We start from the raw sequence: 17,621 nt of genomic DNA on the forward strand, positions 1-17,621 counted from the left end.
TTTGCCAGACTGACATAAAATCAAATGAACTGAAAATATTATGAATACACATTTGCTTGCAACATGATGCTTCAATCGAAACTGAATTACCTATAATATTTTATAGGTTATTAATATAAAATATATATATTTTATATTAATAATATTTGTTTCGCACGTTTAATCACACTAACACGCAAAAGGCCCAGCACATTTAATTCAAATACAACTGCAGACTTGCTGGTACTGAAAAGCTGAAGCACTCAAGAAATTATTAAAAAAGAACAAACAAAAAAAAAACTTGCACAGTTTATTGTGTTGAAAATATTTATGCTACACAACTAGACACATTAATTGACAACAAAATTACACAGGAAAGTGCTGTTGTTATCCCAAAGTCAATGCCTTGTTAGATGAGATGATTATTGCTGAATTATTCTCACGATTAGAGAAAGAGCTCTTCATAAAGACAAACAGTACTCACAACCTGTAAATCAAGTAGCCTTTTCATAACATAGCACAACCAACATAAATAAAAAAAAGGAAACAAAAATCATAATAAATAGTAATTAGTGTTCCTGACTTACAGTAAAATAAAGCAGGCATTGCTGTAAACAATACTGTGTTAAATTCAATTCAAAAAGAGGAACAGGATTAGGCAAGCAAAAGACTCACAAGATGCCATGAAACTGGCGCTGCATGAAGGGTATATTCACAGCTCTGGTCTCAGCACATTTGGGGCTGATTTGTACATTTGTACATGAGATGGTCTTGGACTCTAAACTTGTCAGTCAGGGCTCTGGGATGATCAGCAGCTACATGCAGACACAGTTCTGGTTCTGTCTCTGTTTCAGAGGTCACATGCACAGCTGTTTGATGATACAGTTGCCTGTTAATTGTCAGTATTTCACGTTTTTTTTTTAAATATGAATTCTCAGTACATGATATTGATATTCCAGTGTTGTGGATTTGTTACATTAGCTTCAAAATGCTCATAATGTGTAGATAGATGCCTTTTAATGCCCAACATATGGCAACCAATCATTTCAAACTCACTGGTACAGCTCTCCTGCCCCCCCTTCATTTTTCAGTAGTATAATGCAAAACAACTGTTCTAGTGCAAGTCTAACCAGATTATCGACAACTCACAATCATACGAAACTATACTCTTACTTATCTCAAGAGGAAATGGCATATTATAACACTAATTTGAAATGCAGTTGATCGCTTAACAAAAACAAGATGCAGAAAAGAAATGTTGAAAACACCAGCAGACAAATGACTAAAGATCTAATCAAGTTAAAGAGTCACCGGTGTGCTTCATGAATGAAATCCCAAGAAAATACAGCTGAGGTAAGTAATGGAGAAAAACAATGTAATATCTCAAGCTGGCCACAAGGGGGCAGACTAAGACAGGGCGATAACGCAGTTGGAGTGTCACATGATCACATACACTGAAAACATGTAGTGTTTTTTACTATAAAATCATAAATAGAAAGCCTAGAAAGAGCAGTAACTCTCTCTCTCTGTCTTTGTCTTCCTCTCTCACACACATACACACTAATAAGTTAGAGCAGTTTTTGCTGCATGGCTAAAAAGCGAGGAATGATCACCCTTTACCCTGTGTAAGAAGCCGCCTCCCTGCTACTACAGGTGAAGAAGAGGTGGGAGTCTTGTGCTCTTTTTCTCATTTCCATTTCCAGGATACTGGCCACTTTAGTCACACAGTCTATGAGAGCTTGGTCAGTTCATTTTACAAATGCAATCCCAAGGAGGTTTCATGGTTTAGTTTACCATTATCATGGTATCCATGTACCGCTGGTTGAAGTTTTATGAAAGTTAAGATGCAGAAAAGAAGGCTTTAGTCGACTCTCCTTCTATATGTCTCAACTAATGTCCGTCTGACTGTGACCTTTGACCTCTGCCTAGTACTGCCAGGGGTCACCGAGTGGCATCTTGTGAACCTGGATGTGCATCTCCACGGGCCGGTCAGGTGGACGGTCCCGTCTGTAGGTAACTGTCTTCTCATTGCTTGTGGGGATATATGACAAGTCCTAAGGGGTGACAGAAAAATGCAGGTAGGTATCCATGTCCACACACAGACATACTCAAACCAGAACATTATACTTCATTTAGTGCTGCATAATGATTGCAGAGTGTGTGTGAGCGTTGACAATGTTATACAGCTGTGTTCACAGGTTGTGTTGTGGTCTCTGTGGCTAGTAATATGATTTTGATTTCTAAAATCAGTGGAGTGTCCCTTTAATACCAGCAGGTCCTCTTAGGTGGATTACACAAAGCTGATTTCAGCCTTAGAACACCTGCAATACTCCCAGAAAATATAAATATGTCACAGATGTTACATTTGCAACAACAGGGGGTTGTTTCCTATGTATGAATTTAAATATTACCCAAACAGATGCATCAGTCTTGACACAGTGCACAACCTGCGCGGCCATTAAGATGATCTGTAGTGGAATTTAAACAATAAATGAGGGCTTTCCAAATATTTCTAAGCATCCAAATCAGTTCAGGCACACATAGCTCCAGAAAGTCCCCTGTGCTAACCTTTTCATCATTTCCTTCTTCTCAAAGGTGCTGTATATCATTGTAAGGTCAAAAATTTGGACACTGTGGATGGTGAGCTGGGATTTCAGAGGAAATGTAAAATACAGCTGTACCTCTAACCTCAAGCTCAAATTTCTCACTCCTGGTTTCAGTGGACGGCACACACAAAAATATCCTAAGGGGTCCCTAATGCTTCTGAGGGCTCCAGGGATAATTCAGCCTAACCTTGATTAAAACCCTGCTGTGCAAATGATGGCATCCAGCATACTTGACTTGTGAGAGCTAACCTTTCCAGTGCAATGATAGCCTCCATCCTCAGCAGCGCCCCCTGGTGACCGGCTCCTCTTTTGTAGCAGCAGCCGCAACACAGCCACCACCACCAGTCCACACAGCAACGTCAGAGCAGACACACTCAGGAATGTTCTTATCAAACGACTGCTGCTGACACACTCTGTGAACGCAAACATAAGTTTTCACTGTGTAGAACCTCAGAGAAGAGAGCTCTGCGATGTCAGGAATCATTGCACGTGTAGACTCAAATACACACTAAAAACAAATAGGCAATCGGACAGGCAAAGAATTGTAGGTTCAGAGATTGTCTTAACAAATCAGTTTTGCTGCTTTATTGTAATTCTATAATTGTAGGACCTTTGTTCCCTAAGCCCCTAACTGTAAACATCTTCAAAAAACTTCAAACCTTTATTATCAGTATATTTTTTTACATACACTGAAATTCTTCTCTGCATTTAACCCATCACTGATTGATGGAGGGAGGAGAATTGATCAATCACTCCATTGCACCCAATTTTTTCCTGCTAGTTCAGGGGGGAATCAAACCAGCGACCCTCAGGTCACAAGCAGCTTCCTATCCCTGGTCATTATCCTAAATCCAATTCTACTTTAAATCTCAAGAACAAGTCTTAATCCTCAAACAACCATGCAAAGAAGCTAAGACGGACCAATGGCCCCTCCAAAAATATCCTCATTCTCAAGATGTAAAACTCAAACTGGTCCTCGCAAAGATAGAAGTACAAGAGCAGCAGGGGTGGATGAAGTATTCAGATCATTTGCTTAAGTACGAGTACTAATACAACAATGCAGTACTACTCAATTACAAGTCTTTGATTCAAAATCTCACTAAAGTAAGATGTGTATCAATTTTCTGCAGAGAAATAGCATCTGGGAGATTAAATATTTAATAATACATTATGAGTGTTGTTAATACATCATTGTGTAAGTAGAATCTGGCTGGGGGACCTAGTTTTAACAACTTAATATACTATAACTAGTAACTGCAAGTGCCTCATAAATGTAGTGAGAGTAAAATACAACTACCTCCAAAAACTTGTAATTAAGTACAGTACCAGAGTAAACACGTATTACTTAATTTGTTTACACACACACACAACTCAGTGCCAGTGGAGCTGCACTGAACAGTCAGCTGGCTCTGGCTGCATATCTGCTGCAGAGCATGTGTGGATGACGGGCTCATCGCTCAATACAAAGAGCCCAAAGAGGGCTCTGACATTTTGTAACAGGGTTACCATGGAGACCTGGCTCCTGCTGCACCCGGGAGGAGTGGGTGTGAGCAGGAAGAGACCGTCCCGTTGGGTGGAGGAGGGGTGAGCGGACAGGGGGGAGATTTGGGGGGGATCTCACAATGAGGAGTGCTGTTCCAAAAATCAGGGAGGCGGGGATGAACTGTAACTCTTGGATGTGCAGCAATGTGTGTGTGTGTAACCCAGGTCATGTGTGAACTTGGGGGTTTTAAATAATGTGTGTGCGTGCATGCATGTGTGCGTGCGTGTCTCTGCATGGTTGTGAAAATCAAGAAAGTGAGCTGGGAACTGAGGGGAAATGTAAAATACAGCTGTAACTCTGACAGTAGGCTTGCTGACTCAAATACACCAGGGTGCAGTAGTGCAGCAGTGGTAGCAACGGAAGTGACCTTGAATGAAGGCATGTGTGTGTGTATGTGCTGACATTATACCTGGTCTTGTGCTAATGTGAAGCTGGGTCTCACCAGACTGTGAGCTTGTTTGAAACCGATAGCGACAGCTGTCATTACTGATGTACATGCACTGAATCCACATCTCCCCTGCCTGACCTGAGAATGGAGAGAGAGAGAGAGTGTGTGTGTGTATGTGTGTGTGTGTGAGAGAGACATAGAGAGAGAGAGAGAGAGAGAGAGAGAGAGAGAGAGAGACGGGGTGGATGTTATTCAATCCAGACATGTTAAACTCAAAACCCAAGTGAAAATCCTCTAGTACTTCTAAAAACAAAAGAATCAGTGAGAGTCGTATTACAAGAGAGCTGCTGTGTTTTACAGCTCTTTGTTTCTCACCCAAAAGCTGCACTAATCAATATTTTGTACTGTTACTACTGTAACAATGAATCAAATTACCATGTGTAACATGAGATGCAGCACTGACAGTGAAATATTATCCAAATCTGCAACTGCCCCTCGGTGCTACAGAGGCTTTTTGGCCCTTTTAGCTTATTGTTTTGCTTTTCTTATCAACCCTTTTCTCAGTAAAAAAGCTCTGCTAAACCCCAGAACACCACCTCCCCAGCATCGCACAGCAGAAAAAGTTAGAGACTAGCTGATGAACATAGAGGAGCATTCAGCTCCTAAAGAGCCAGATTTGTTTTTGTAGGAGGTGGAGACTGAAACAGAGCTTAAAGCAGAGTCAATATGGAGTTTACATTAGTCAAGTGAGAAACAAGATTCCAAATGAATGTTGACGTGTCTGCTGGATGTGCAAATAGCCAACTGTTTGCTATTGGCTGAACACCTTTATAAGGTGTTAAAAATATGTCAGTGTTATGTTTACATTTTCTTTTGTTGCCTGCAATCATCCAAAAACAACCAACTAATACAGTTTTGAAGAGCAACTAAACACCATCGTTGTCTGACTTTCAGTCTTTTTTTAACTTCTCACCTCACTGCAGTGATGTAGGAGTGTACTACAGGGTGTGGAAGTACACTGTGACATCACACTTGGCTGTGCTCAGAAGTGCAACACAGAGGGCATTGAAACTCTGATGTCAAGTTACTCTTTAGGTTCTCAGTCAAATGAATCTTTCTGACCAGAATGAAGCTCAAATGGAGCCCAGACAGTAAATTGAACACAAATGAAACCCATCATGGTCCCTTTGTGACATCAATCTGCTCAGATGGTACAAAGCCCACCTGTGAAATTGTGCTTAGAGAAGATTTTATTGGCTGTACTGGCTATACCTGACACATCATCCGTGTAGCCCACCAACGGAGCACAGGTCTTGTTGCAGTGTCCTGCCTCTTTTTGTGTGAGACCATGAGACAGGTGGCAGTCCACACACTTCCTGAGGGATAGACAGAGAGACACAGCACATCAGTGTCAGCCTCAAGTACAAATGGTCTGTAAGAGCTCCCATCATGCTTTGTGCTTCTAAACAAAAACTGACAAGTACCAGTATGACTGGCAGGTGCTTTGGCAAGCTGGGCATTTCTCGCAGAGGTCTCCAGAGTGTTGGGAGTCGTCACACACACACTTGCCACACACACATCTCCCTCGCCCGCTGCAAACCAAGCCGTTGGCTGACTGGCAGGTTGCTGTGGAGACGGGACAACCACAGCTATCACCTGTCCAGCCATCCTCGCACGCACATTCACCTGACACACACACACCCCGCCCTGACATGGACAGAGAGACACAGAAGACAAAGGTGTTACAGAAGTATACCAGAAATGTTTACCAGGCACCAAAAGTGCTAATGTTACTACTTTTTGATTTTCTTTGTGATACTGTTTGAAGCGTGCTCCCCCTCTCCTCACCTCCACACATCAATCCCCCTTCGTACGGGCAGGAGAAGTCGTCTATCTCGCAGTATTTCCCATATACTGCCCCAAGCCTGCTCTGCTCACACACACACCTCCCACACTCACACACTCCCCGACCACTGCAGTCCACATCAGATCCTTCCGCTCTGCAATTCCAGTTTGAATCTCCGTCTGAGTCCTTAATAAGTCCGCCATTCAGCCTCTGCTCCTGATTGGAGCTGTCTTGAATTCCGCTGCATGATGACTGGCTGTCGTCATTGCAGTGCTTTGTTGGTCCACAACTGCAGTGACACTTAGAGTGGATCCTAACAACGGTGGATTCATTGTAACCCACAGGGCGAACCATCACTGTTACATCCTCATCTTCACCATCGTCAGGACAAGAGCGCAGACCGATAGTGATATTGAAGTAGACCTGCATGGAAAGACAAGTAAGTTAATTTCTCTGTGAAGTTTTAACTTATTTTGAGCCACGCCATGCAAGCAGTGTCGTTCCACAGACGGCAATGTAGGTCTGTTGGTCGGTCCACCACTTTGGTCTAGACTGAAACATATTAACAACTACTGGATTACCATGACATTTGGTAGAGACATTCATAATGCCCACAGGATGGACTCTAGTAACTTTGGTGATCGCCTGCCTTTTTTCCATCTGGTGTCATCATCAGGTCAAAAACTCAGTTTGTGCAATACTTACCAAATACATGCAAATACATACTTTTCAGCATCATTTGTACTTTCTGTTTAGAGCTAATGCTAACTTGTTAGTCAGAGAAATGCAGCAGTTTATAAAAATGACCTCTCATTGCAAGAACTATCTCTCATGGTAATCTGTGTTAGGACTTGAATAGTTGGATAAATAAGACAGGAACTGGATTCTAAGTAGCAAATGAGCAACAGTTGTTCAGTTGATGTGGTCAGAAATTTGAGCATGCCAAAACTTTGAATCCGGTCTGTTGCTTGATTTTTATTTCCATCATTCTGGTAAGTGTGGGTACTTTCCATAAGTCATTTTAATCCACACATGGATTAAAGGGCTTTTTGTACAACGGATTAACTACACAGCGATGATTAAACATCTTGGTGTTCCGACAAAGTTAGGAGCACCAAAAGGTTAAGGAAGGAGAGGGGCAATTTAGTTTTGTATAATCATAACTACTACTGCAGAAAATCTCTTGCATGGAATCAAAAAGATTTAAAAAGATCTCTCTGCAGTGGTGCAGATTATTTATGGCTTTTCATTCACCGGATAAACTGAGCAGATATGAGAGCAGTGGATGTCCAACGTCCCATTTCTAAATATGCATGTCCTATTTGTTTACATAAAGGCTTACATGTTAGGCAAGGTAAGGATTTTAGGACAAAAAGGTCATGGAATCACATGGGAATGTTTTCCTGTTAAACACAGGCGTTAATCCTCTCAACTCGGATTATTTACCAAATCTTAAGCTCCCAGAGATGTGAGTGTGTTTGTATGTGTCACAATAACGTAATACAACCAATAAATGTGACACCTTGGGAGGACTTTCTGAATAAATACAACCAACATTTAGCTCAATTCTTCCACTGTATTAATAATGATTCAATACTTAAGATATGCTTCTGTGTTTACCGTCTGGTTGGGCTGCACCCCTGAGCAGCTCTGGCCCTTAGCAGCTGATCCATCAGGACAGAGAGGAGACACAGACACCCAGTACCTGCTGGCTGCCTTGTCCTCCACTGACACTGACACTTCGACCTCTGACAGCAACCTCTGAAAGCAGAGATGAAAAGCATCAGTGAGCTTATCAACTGCTGTCAAGAATTTTTTAAAGCCAGTGTATCACGTCGAAAGAAAAAGTCGAAAGTAAAAGTAGATTCAGAGACAAGAGAGTGGGAAGTGGGAAGTGGCAGTTTAAAATTTTAATGACTATAATCTGTGTGAGTGAAACATAATGAGGCAAGAGCGAGAGAGACAGAGGCAGAAAGGGAAACTGATTAATTAAAGCTGTCACATGTCCCCAGAAAGCCCTCACTGCCGTCGTTCTGAAAAACAGGGAGCTTTATGGGAACAAGGAGGTGGGGCCAAAAATAGCATCTTTGTATTCATCCATGATTAGGACACATGGTTTCCGTGGGGAACTGATAGCTGTTATAATGCCAGCTTCTGTTCGGGCTTTGCTGCTTGTGTATGCTTGTGAGTGTGTCTGCACGTATGTGTGGCTGTGCACCCGGATCTGTGGATTCGGCAGATTCTCGAAACAAACAATGGAGTGCTGTGCCTGAGGCAAGATTATATTCTAGACTGCTGCCAACTGAACGAACCTCTCTCTCTTTCTCTCTATCACACACACACACACACACACACACAAGGCCTTACCCTTCCATAACCTCCTGTTCTCATCTGTGTTTTTCTGTTTCATTAGGCCTTCAGCGACCAAAAACATCTCCAATCATCTGTTTTCCCAACTTTAGAATTGCAGTTTGCATTACAATAGTCTGCACAATCAAACCTAACTTTCCTACATGAGTATAAGTAGTATATAAGCACATGTTTTTAAGACCTTCTGTCTGCAAAAAGGAATGTGCTGCTAGTCAGATTGCATGATTGGACAAGGCTAACAGAAAACAGAGTTCATGTTGCCTCTGCAGATCACGAAGGCCTCAACACTTTCGAGCTGATAACTGCGTGGGCTCATGAATTCAGTTCATGCTGTGCTGCTGCTCACTTCTCTCTGACCTTTCACTTGTTCCTGTCCTTCTCTTTGTTGTTTAAAGGATGAATAATTTACCAAGGGAGAACAACAGGATCTGAGATCGGAAACTGAGAAAAAAGTTATTCTTTAAACTTGTGGAGGAAGTAGGTGAGTATTGTATACCTTGTATGCACTCACAACCAGCTCTATAAGGTTTGGAGCCTGGAAGAGGCCTAACTTTCCCAAGTAGGAGCCAGGTAAGAGGCGTACCAGTTCCTAGAGAAGCAAAGGGAGATGAGAGTAAAGAAATGCCTTTAGATTTATTCCCCCTTAAATTGCTGGAACAAATGAAAGACTTTATCAAAACAATGTTAGCATGATAAGTTAATTTTGAAACTTGAATGATTTAATTCACTTGCATGCGAGCAGGGCGGGTGTTTACGCAAAGCTACTGCATGAGTGTTTTCTCACTTAACATATGTGTGCACGTGTTATTGTGTGCATGTGTGGAAGACATTACCTCGTACCACTGGTACTGCTGCTTCTCCACAGCGAAGATGGAGTAAATATGATTTTCAAGCAGCTTATCAGACAGCTGACCCACACTGGGATGGTCCTGAAGATGAAACAACAAGCAGACCAAAAAATCCTTGAGGTAACATATCAAGTTTAAGCTTGTTATGCTTAATATACAGTTGTCTGTTGTATGAATTTACTTGATGATCTTAAAATGTCTGTGTGGAATGTTTCATGGTCAGTAAAACTTGGACCACATGTCAGAACCCTAAATGGTAGAGTGTACACAGTGCACATAAGTGTGTGACCATGTTGACTTTAAAGGGGCACCTTTTGGGAAATGTGTTCATTTTCTTGGTGGTAGTTACGAGAGGATCAGTACTACTTTGTTCAGTAAATATGAATCTACCACCAGCAGCCGACTTGCTTAGCTTAGCTTAGCATAACACTGGAAACAAGAATTAAAAGTTATCCTGCCTCTGTCCAAAGGTAACAAAACCCAAATACCAGCACATCTAAAACCCACTAATTAATATGTTATATCTTGTTTGTTTAATCCATACAAAAAAGTCTTTTTTTTTTTTTACACAGATTATTTCGGAGCATTGAGCTTTTCACCTAACTCAGTGAGGAAGAAAATAAGCGTATTTCCTAAAACTCAGTCAAACTATTCCTTTAGTCATAAAGTCATCTTAATGTGTCACTGTGCAATTGGGGTACTGCATCTACTGCCCATTTTACATACACACATACAGTAATTTAAACGGTCCACATTAATGTGAGACCATGTGAACTGATTGCTGAATGCTGAATGAATAAAAGCTCTTTTAAACTTAATATCCCAGTAAATTTCCCCCTCTGCTCACCATCCTAGTGCTCCCGGTGTAGACATTGTTTTCCAGGTGACAAAGGCCATCATTAGGTGTGACAATTCCCGCCAGCCGGCTGTCCAGGGCCAGGTGAGACGGCTGGTCAGTCATCAAGAGCAACAGATGCTTGGCCTCAGGTCGCCAACCCACTGCTCTCTGAAATCACGGTTGGCTTTATTATGATTATTTTTTGATTTTTAAATGAAACCAAATCACCATCATAAATCTGTGGGCTAGAACTACATCTCATCAGAGATAAAGTGTTTACTGGTGCTAATGTGTATTCTGTTTCTGGCTTTCACATTTTTATCCCATTATATCACTAGTCAGAAACATTTACACAGGACTGATGTGGGAAATATGTGCATGCTTTATATTTTAAAGTTTTACACATGTGGTAAGAATCTGCAAATTTAAGCGTTTTACTCATCTGAACTACATTAGCTCCCATGGTGATCAACTCTTTCTATAATTCCCAATTAAAGGAAAAGCAGCAGAAATTCCTCCACCAGTCACATAGTCTCCTTTATGTCTGTGACTCGTCAGTGTGAGTGTGTGAGAGAAATGGGTCAGTGTGAATCTGTGTGTGTGCTTGTCTGTATTTTAGGAAACTCCGTGAGCTTATAAGTAGGCCTGACATAATGGAGAGTCTATTTCTAGAGTCATGACCACCGTGGTGTTTCCCTGCAGACTGGTTACTCAGGGCCCCCTGCACGCTGTGTGACTCACAGCCCTCCTGCAGCCGTAGTATAAGCAACTCTGTGTGTGTGTGTGTGTGTGTGTGTATGCAATAGCCCAGCAGTGGTGTCATTACTTAGTGGGATTCCAGTGGTAATATCCAATGACGAGTCAGAGTGCCACCATGCTCCCAGAATAAAGACCTCTTTCACCAGCAGGCAAACTTACTACCTAATTTGGGGTTATACTTCATGTATCTGAACCTATTCATGAAACACATGTAAACTGAAAAAAATCTTGTTTTTATCTCAGAGTGTTTCTCTCTCTTTGTCGCTCACACCATTTGGAAGTCCGACTTCCCAGCATCTGTTTATACACACCTGGCAGACAGCAGCCTGCAGCATAGCATCCAGCCCTCCTTCAGGTGTGTCCATGTTTCCGGAGATGCGTTGGCGTTTAATAACACGTGTGAACTCACTCATATTTCCTGTCATGCTTAGGACGTGGTGGAAGCCATGGGCTGGACGACAGCGGATCTCATAGTCACTGTTGGGAGAAAGTTTTTAATTGCAACATTCAGGCGTGTAGACCCCCCCCAGCAAAACAACAGACTGTCTGTTGATTCTGTCTCGCAGCACAGCTCATTATTAAACCAATGTTGCTCTCAACAACTGATGAATCATTGCCTGAGTCACACAAAATTGGGAACAACTAAAAAAAATCAATCAAAATCAAGTACTAGAGAGCTATTCATCACAAGAAAGTTCACAGAATGAGCTATGTAGACAGGATTATGGTGACTTTTAACCCCAGTCAATAACCCAACCAAGAAATTCTGTCTCTTACCTGCAAGGGTTGCTGATCTTGGAGGGATGAACGTTGATGTAAGGGGAGACGGGTTTGTCTACAAATGAGCCAAAACCCAGCCAAAGATCTGAGGAGTGCTCTGTCATACGAAGAGACAGAGCCACACCCACTGTCTTCAGCTGCACCACAGAAAGCATGCAGATGGACACAGAACGGGAAAATCCAAGGGCAGATAAACAGGAAACAACACAGGAAGAGATGAAGAAAAAAAAGAGGGCAGAAGAGGAGAGAAGTAGAAGAAGAAGAAAAAAAATAATGCAGAGGCAAAGAAGAGATAGACAGTGAGATAAAGAAAAAAACAAGAGAAGAAATTCAGCATTCAGTAAGTTTGATTGAGCTCTAAAATGTGATGATGCTTCCACATTTAGTTTAAGCCTCTTTCCTTAAGATAAATAAGTAAAATACTTCAGCACTGACTCACTGACAACTTGCTACACCTACATGATCAAGGTTTTCCTGCATAGATGCGGATACATCAACCAAATAGTACAGATCCACAGGATAACGCTCCAGCTGTTTCACAGCCACGACGATGCTGGCTTCTGAACCTGAGCACACACACAAAATAATTAAGTCTAAACTTAATCTCAGCTGATTTATCACACTCTAGCACAGTAAGAAAATAGGGCAAAGCATCTGTTCTTTCATATTTGAACATGCCTGTCATCTACCTGGTCTGAGGGTGATGCTGATATCACTTGGAGACACTTGCGTGCTGCCGACGGTGGCGTTGACCTCCACCTTGACCTCTGACTGCTCCATGAACTCTGCTTCACAGCCCCTCCTGAGCAACTTTACTGGCAGGTCGCAGCGCTGGCTCGAGCTCGCCCCATCCAAAAAGTTCTATAGAAAAATGAATGAATAAAAATTGTCCTTTTTATTGTCAGCTTTATTTGCAGTTTTCAGTCGCAAAATGTAGAAGTCGAACCAAAAAAACAAGACACAGAAGAAAAAGCTGCCAGACAGTCACCGAGATTATACACCTAAGCTATGGTATCACTGTGATTGTCAGGAATGCAAACAAGTGACACAAACAAGTTGCGTCAAAGCTGAATGCTACATTCTCCTCCATTACTCCACAGTCCAGACGCATTCATGCTGTCAATTGTGTGAGCTTCACGAATGTATTCGCCGATCTGTCTTATACAGATCTTTCCTATAACAAGCACAGAGACTCAACAGACTCAGGGACAGCTTCTTCCCCAGAGCTGTAAAAGCAATAGCCCCCCTGCAGTGAAACACTCACATCCCAACCCCCTACAGGACTTCACACAGGCCCCACCCCAGCCACATACACACACAATCAATCACACACCACAGACTGGTACTAAGTGAACTTTATTCACTTCACTTTACTTTGTGTTTTATATATTTGATATTTTTCTTAAGTGTTCATTTTAAATTTTGCTGCTATTTATATGCGTGCATTTGAGCCGAGAATCTTTACAAAATTTCGTTATGCTTGCATAATGACAATAAAGACTCTTGATTCTTGATTCTTGATTGATTCTATAAGTCCAGCTTGCGCACATGAAGTTAGCCTATATGTGAAGTTAATTTACTCTCCTTTCCTACTCTAATGTTGTCCACTACTGCATCCATTCACACACACAGGAACACACTAACAAACACATCAGGGTACAGAGCCTGTAACGTGTTCTTTCAACCACTTTATCTTCTCATCTGTGTTCCCCATAAAGCACGATGTGATAAAGTCAAAAACAGTTGGGTTCTTTTCATCTGAAAGAACACTGCAAATTGAAACCAGTTTCACAATTAGTCACTTTGGTTTCATTTTTGTTTCAGTCATTTTTAAGGCTGTATCGATTTGCAGCTTAGTTGTAGCGGCAGAAGAACTATTACCACTTTGTTAATGATCCCAAAGTTACTCATCAGTTTGTTGGATCAGGAAAAAGTGTCCTGTTTGTGTTTGCTCATGCAGGTCCAGATCTGCTTGTTACATTTCAGATCACACAGGAAAAGAAAGCTGCCGTTCTGATGATTATAAAAGAGTTGAGATGGTCCAATTACTTTTAATATTTTTTTTTATTTTGTTTATTCATTTTATTGGGATACATTTTAAGTTGGATTCATTCTCTTCATTGTATGAATTTTGTTGTAATAAAACCTTTCAGCCGCCTGACAACCACAATACAACAGCATCATTCTTTGCAGCTTTGTAGTGGATTAGTGACCTTTGGTACTTCAGTCTTTAGGAAACACAAATTCAGTTACTGGAAACATAAAATTTGACCATTAAATTTGTATATTTACAGCATGTCTGGGCCCTAATTGCTATGAGTCCATTTAAAGTCACTAAACCATCAAGATCGCACAGATCGAGAGTGAAATAACTAATTACTGTGACGTTTAAAGTGCAAATGAAGCGTCCTTTTGTAAGTATCTAGCATCTATCATGACACATGAAACAGAATAAGCAATCAGAACAAAAAGTGGGAGGAATTTGATTTAAATGATAAAAACTGGACTATGGTGATGCTAACTGAAAAGTCTCTTTTCATTTCATTTGAACTTAAAAACAGAAATAGCACAAAAGCAAAACAGCAGACAGTCTACATTAAAAAAGTGTAGCTGAATATGTGACCATAGCCTGAGCCTGAAAGCTTGACTGAATTCGGTTTATTTATGGCTGTCCCTGTGGCTATAATTTGTCCTCTATAACAGATAGTTTCACAGCGACTTCCCCCGGACTTTCCTTACAAAGTTTGCCTCCTCAGCTGACACTGACTGTTAATGTCAAAATACAAACTTACCTATTTACAAGCACTATACCTGTTTCATTTGTGTGTGTGTGTCCAAGCATGCCTGTGTGACTCTGTGTGTATAGGAGGTCAGAGAGGTGGTGTTTGAATGCTTTCGCACTCCAGTGAGCCCGTCCCCACTTAATGATGTCTGTTGAAGTTAGGGTTCACAGGGTGGGAAAGCACCTGAAGTCTGTAAACACACGTGTTGAAAGTCTTGTCTAGACTGTGCAGCGTGTGTGTATGTGTGTGTGTGTGTGTGTGTGTATGAGGGTTGTTGTGTGACTGGTGTAGGTGGTTGTTGTGACTGGTATAGTACTAGGAGGCTTTATGGCTTCTCAAAGCTGATCCAGGATGGGCTCTTTAGGAGACAGACTGACATCCAGAAAGGAAAGACAGATGCTGACCCACAAACACATGAATGGATGCACACTTTGAGAGAAAGGCAGTGACGTGTGAGCGGTTAGACTAAACACATAGATAGAAAGTGGCTCTGTCTCTGCTGACACATGAGAAACACACACACACACACACTCATACAGGTCACAGGGCAGACCACTAAGCTCGAACATGCACATTATATTCACTTCTCTGGGTGGCATCAAAGCTTTGGTGTTTGTCATCTGAGGAATGCTGCTGAACGTCTGCCACGTTCTCTCTTTTTTTCCCTCTCTGTCACACACAAACACAGTTTTTCATACACATTCCTACCTCCTTGAAGCACCAGGCACACTGTGGTCCACGGCTGAGACACTCTGCACAAGAAGTGATACTAGGAGACCAACACACACTGTCACCTGCAGAAAGAGAGATGGGGGCAGCGAAAGAAAAAAAGACTGTCAGCCAAAGATGAAGAAGCAATGGGATGAAGAGAAGAATCTGATTAGCATATGAAAGGATGAAAGAATGTGTGTGTCAACACTCATTAGCCATGCAGCAGAGCCCCTGTGGATATTAAGAGATCTCATGCACACTTCTGATGATGAAAACACCACTTAGTATCTAATATGAGGCTATTCAGTGCGTATCAGCCAGCCTTATAGTGGAAAAACTGCTAGGAGTGTGGGAACAGGTGCTTGAGTTGCTGGAGTGACGCAGTGGATCAATTCCCCCACCCACCCACCCACCCATTACCACACATATACACACACACTAAGCATAAGTCAATCAGTGAATGCTAAATGCTCACAAATTAATGGAGTGACACTATCACACACCACTCAGATTTTACGAAGAATTAGCACAAAAATACGGCAGGGATAGACACTTAAGATTTTTAAGGGGGTGAAGAAAGGCACAAATGGACCTGGGGCTCACTGAGGTGGGATTAATGATTCATTGAAGTGATGTTTCTGCCAAGATCCAAGTTTCCAGAGCCATTTTCAGTGAGCTACAAGGTAGGAATGTAGGACAAAGAAAGGCTGCAGGTCATAGCATCACCAGCAGCCCACTAACAGGTCGCTCTGACCCAATTAGCACTCCTGGCCTCAGGCAATCTCCTGTATAGGTGAAGCATTTAACTTCTAATTAAAATCAATACAGACTCAAACAAGAGGTGGGTCTGGAGGCTAATCCAGTGGGTCCCCTGATTGTGGTTTTAGGGGTTTCTCGTAAAGAATAAATGTAGTAATTCATAGTTTCATTAAAGCGTAATGAGAAGAGAATAATCCAAAACTTGTCTTAAAGAGGCCCCCTTTTCGAAAACCATCTAATTGGAGGTCCTTCACATGAAACATTTTGGGAAACCAGCAGACCCCCTGCAGAGACCACAGATGGGAGGGACAGGAGTTGATATTGCGCAGTGATGTCTTGACTAGATAAAAGATGTGGGCTAATTGCCTGGATATGATGTAATTGGCCCTAATGAGCCCCCACTCACCGGCACTGGATGCTTCTGCGCAGACAGCGACCACCGAGCAGCAGAGCAGGAGACACAGAGGGACGCTGCCGTGTGTGCGGAGCCAGGAAGTCATATTATCCTATCCACACCGGGAGGGCGATCAGGAGGCGCAGGGGCAGAGGCTGTACTACAGCTACTGGAGATGAACCGGGGGAGACCGGGCGCTGTGCGTCCGCCGCCGCGCGAACAATAGCCGGGATTGTCGGACCGAGCCGCGGGGCATTGTCGTTCACCCAATAACCTTCTAATCCCGGAGAGGTATTCACATCCCCCGGGTTGTTAAATCAGCTTACAAGCGCTCCCCCGTGGGCCACGAGAGGAGGTGAAGTAATCGATTGATTGCGGCGGCGACGGCGGTTGCGGCGCAAGTTCCGCCATCGATTTCCATCCGGCCGCAGGTGTGCGACGTGTCCCCGCGTGTGTCCAACAGATGTAACTCGTCTCAGGGTTGACGGTGAAGTCTCATCCCGGGACGGAGCGAAACTGAGTTATACACGAGTGCCAGCAAGCCAGTGCTGTGTTCAGCCGGTGCGCACGAACATGCTGACTGAACATCCCACACTAAATCCAGGACGGTGACCGTGTTTTAACCGCTGTACTGACTCAGACTGGGGGTGCCATGGCAACGAAGCTCCGCACTCGCTGTATCACAGAGAAGGGAGAGAGAGAGAGAGAGAGAGAGAGAGAGAGTGGGGGTTAAAGAGGGAGGGAATAGTGACAAATAAGGAGAGGGAGAGAGAGAGAGAGAGAGAGGAAGAGTCATAAAGTGCTTACTACAAGGAGTTGTGGTGGGGTGCATTCCAAGTGAACCATAGCCTTGGATTGAACAGTGATGTTTATATTGCTTCTACAGGGAGCCGTTTAACAGCACTGAAGGCTCCTGTGCGTGGGGACCCAAACAGTGTGAGGATGGATGATGGGGTAGAGACGGGGGTCAATTAAAGCAGAGTTTTTACAGAGGGGTTCACAAGCTGGTGCTAAGGA

General features: G+C 42.6%; 1 protein-coding gene across 1 annotated transcript; it reads right to left on the minus strand.

Moving 5' to 3' along the window:
- Positions 1 to 1,660: 1,660 nt before the first annotated feature.
- On the minus strand, positions 1,661 to 17,283 carry itgb8 (integrin, beta 8). The gene is made up of 16 exons (XM_046417911.1): positions 16,617 to 17,283; positions 15,449 to 15,534; positions 12,647 to 12,818; positions 12,417 to 12,523; positions 11,955 to 12,094; positions 11,489 to 11,654; positions 10,428 to 10,586; positions 9,566 to 9,661; positions 9,229 to 9,321; positions 7,983 to 8,123; positions 6,365 to 6,785; positions 6,001 to 6,223; positions 5,789 to 5,892; positions 4,538 to 4,654; positions 2,835 to 2,998; positions 1,661 to 2,033 (listed from the first exon to the last, which is right to left on the minus strand). The coding sequence occupies exons 1-16, from the start codon at positions 16,708 to 16,710 to the stop codon at positions 1,905 to 1,907; spliced, it is 2,412 nt and encodes an 803-aa protein (XP_046273867.1). The 5' UTR covers positions 16,711 to 17,283; the 3' UTR covers positions 1,661 to 1,904.
- Positions 17,284 to 17,621: the final 338 nt, after the last annotated feature.

This window comes from Scatophagus argus, chromosome 17 (assembly GCF_020382885.2).
Source record: "Scatophagus argus isolate fScaArg1 chromosome 17, fScaArg1.pri, whole genome shotgun sequence".
Classification (NCBI taxonomy): domain Eukaryota; kingdom Metazoa; phylum Chordata; class Actinopteri; family Scatophagidae; genus Scatophagus; species Scatophagus argus.

Coding starts and splice junctions, on each gene's coding strand:
- itgb8 (XM_046417911.1), bottom strand. CDS start 16,710: ATGACTTCCTGGCTCCGCACACACGGCAGCGTCCCTCTGTGTCTCCTG. Junction 4,655..5,788: donor CTACACGGATGATGTGTCAG/GTATAGCCAGTA, acceptor CTCCATTCTCAG/GTCAGGCAGGGGAGATGTGG. Junction 2,034..2,834: donor GCTATCATTGCACTGGAAAG/GTTAGCTCTCAC, acceptor GTCACCCCTTAG/GACTTGTCATATATCCCCAC.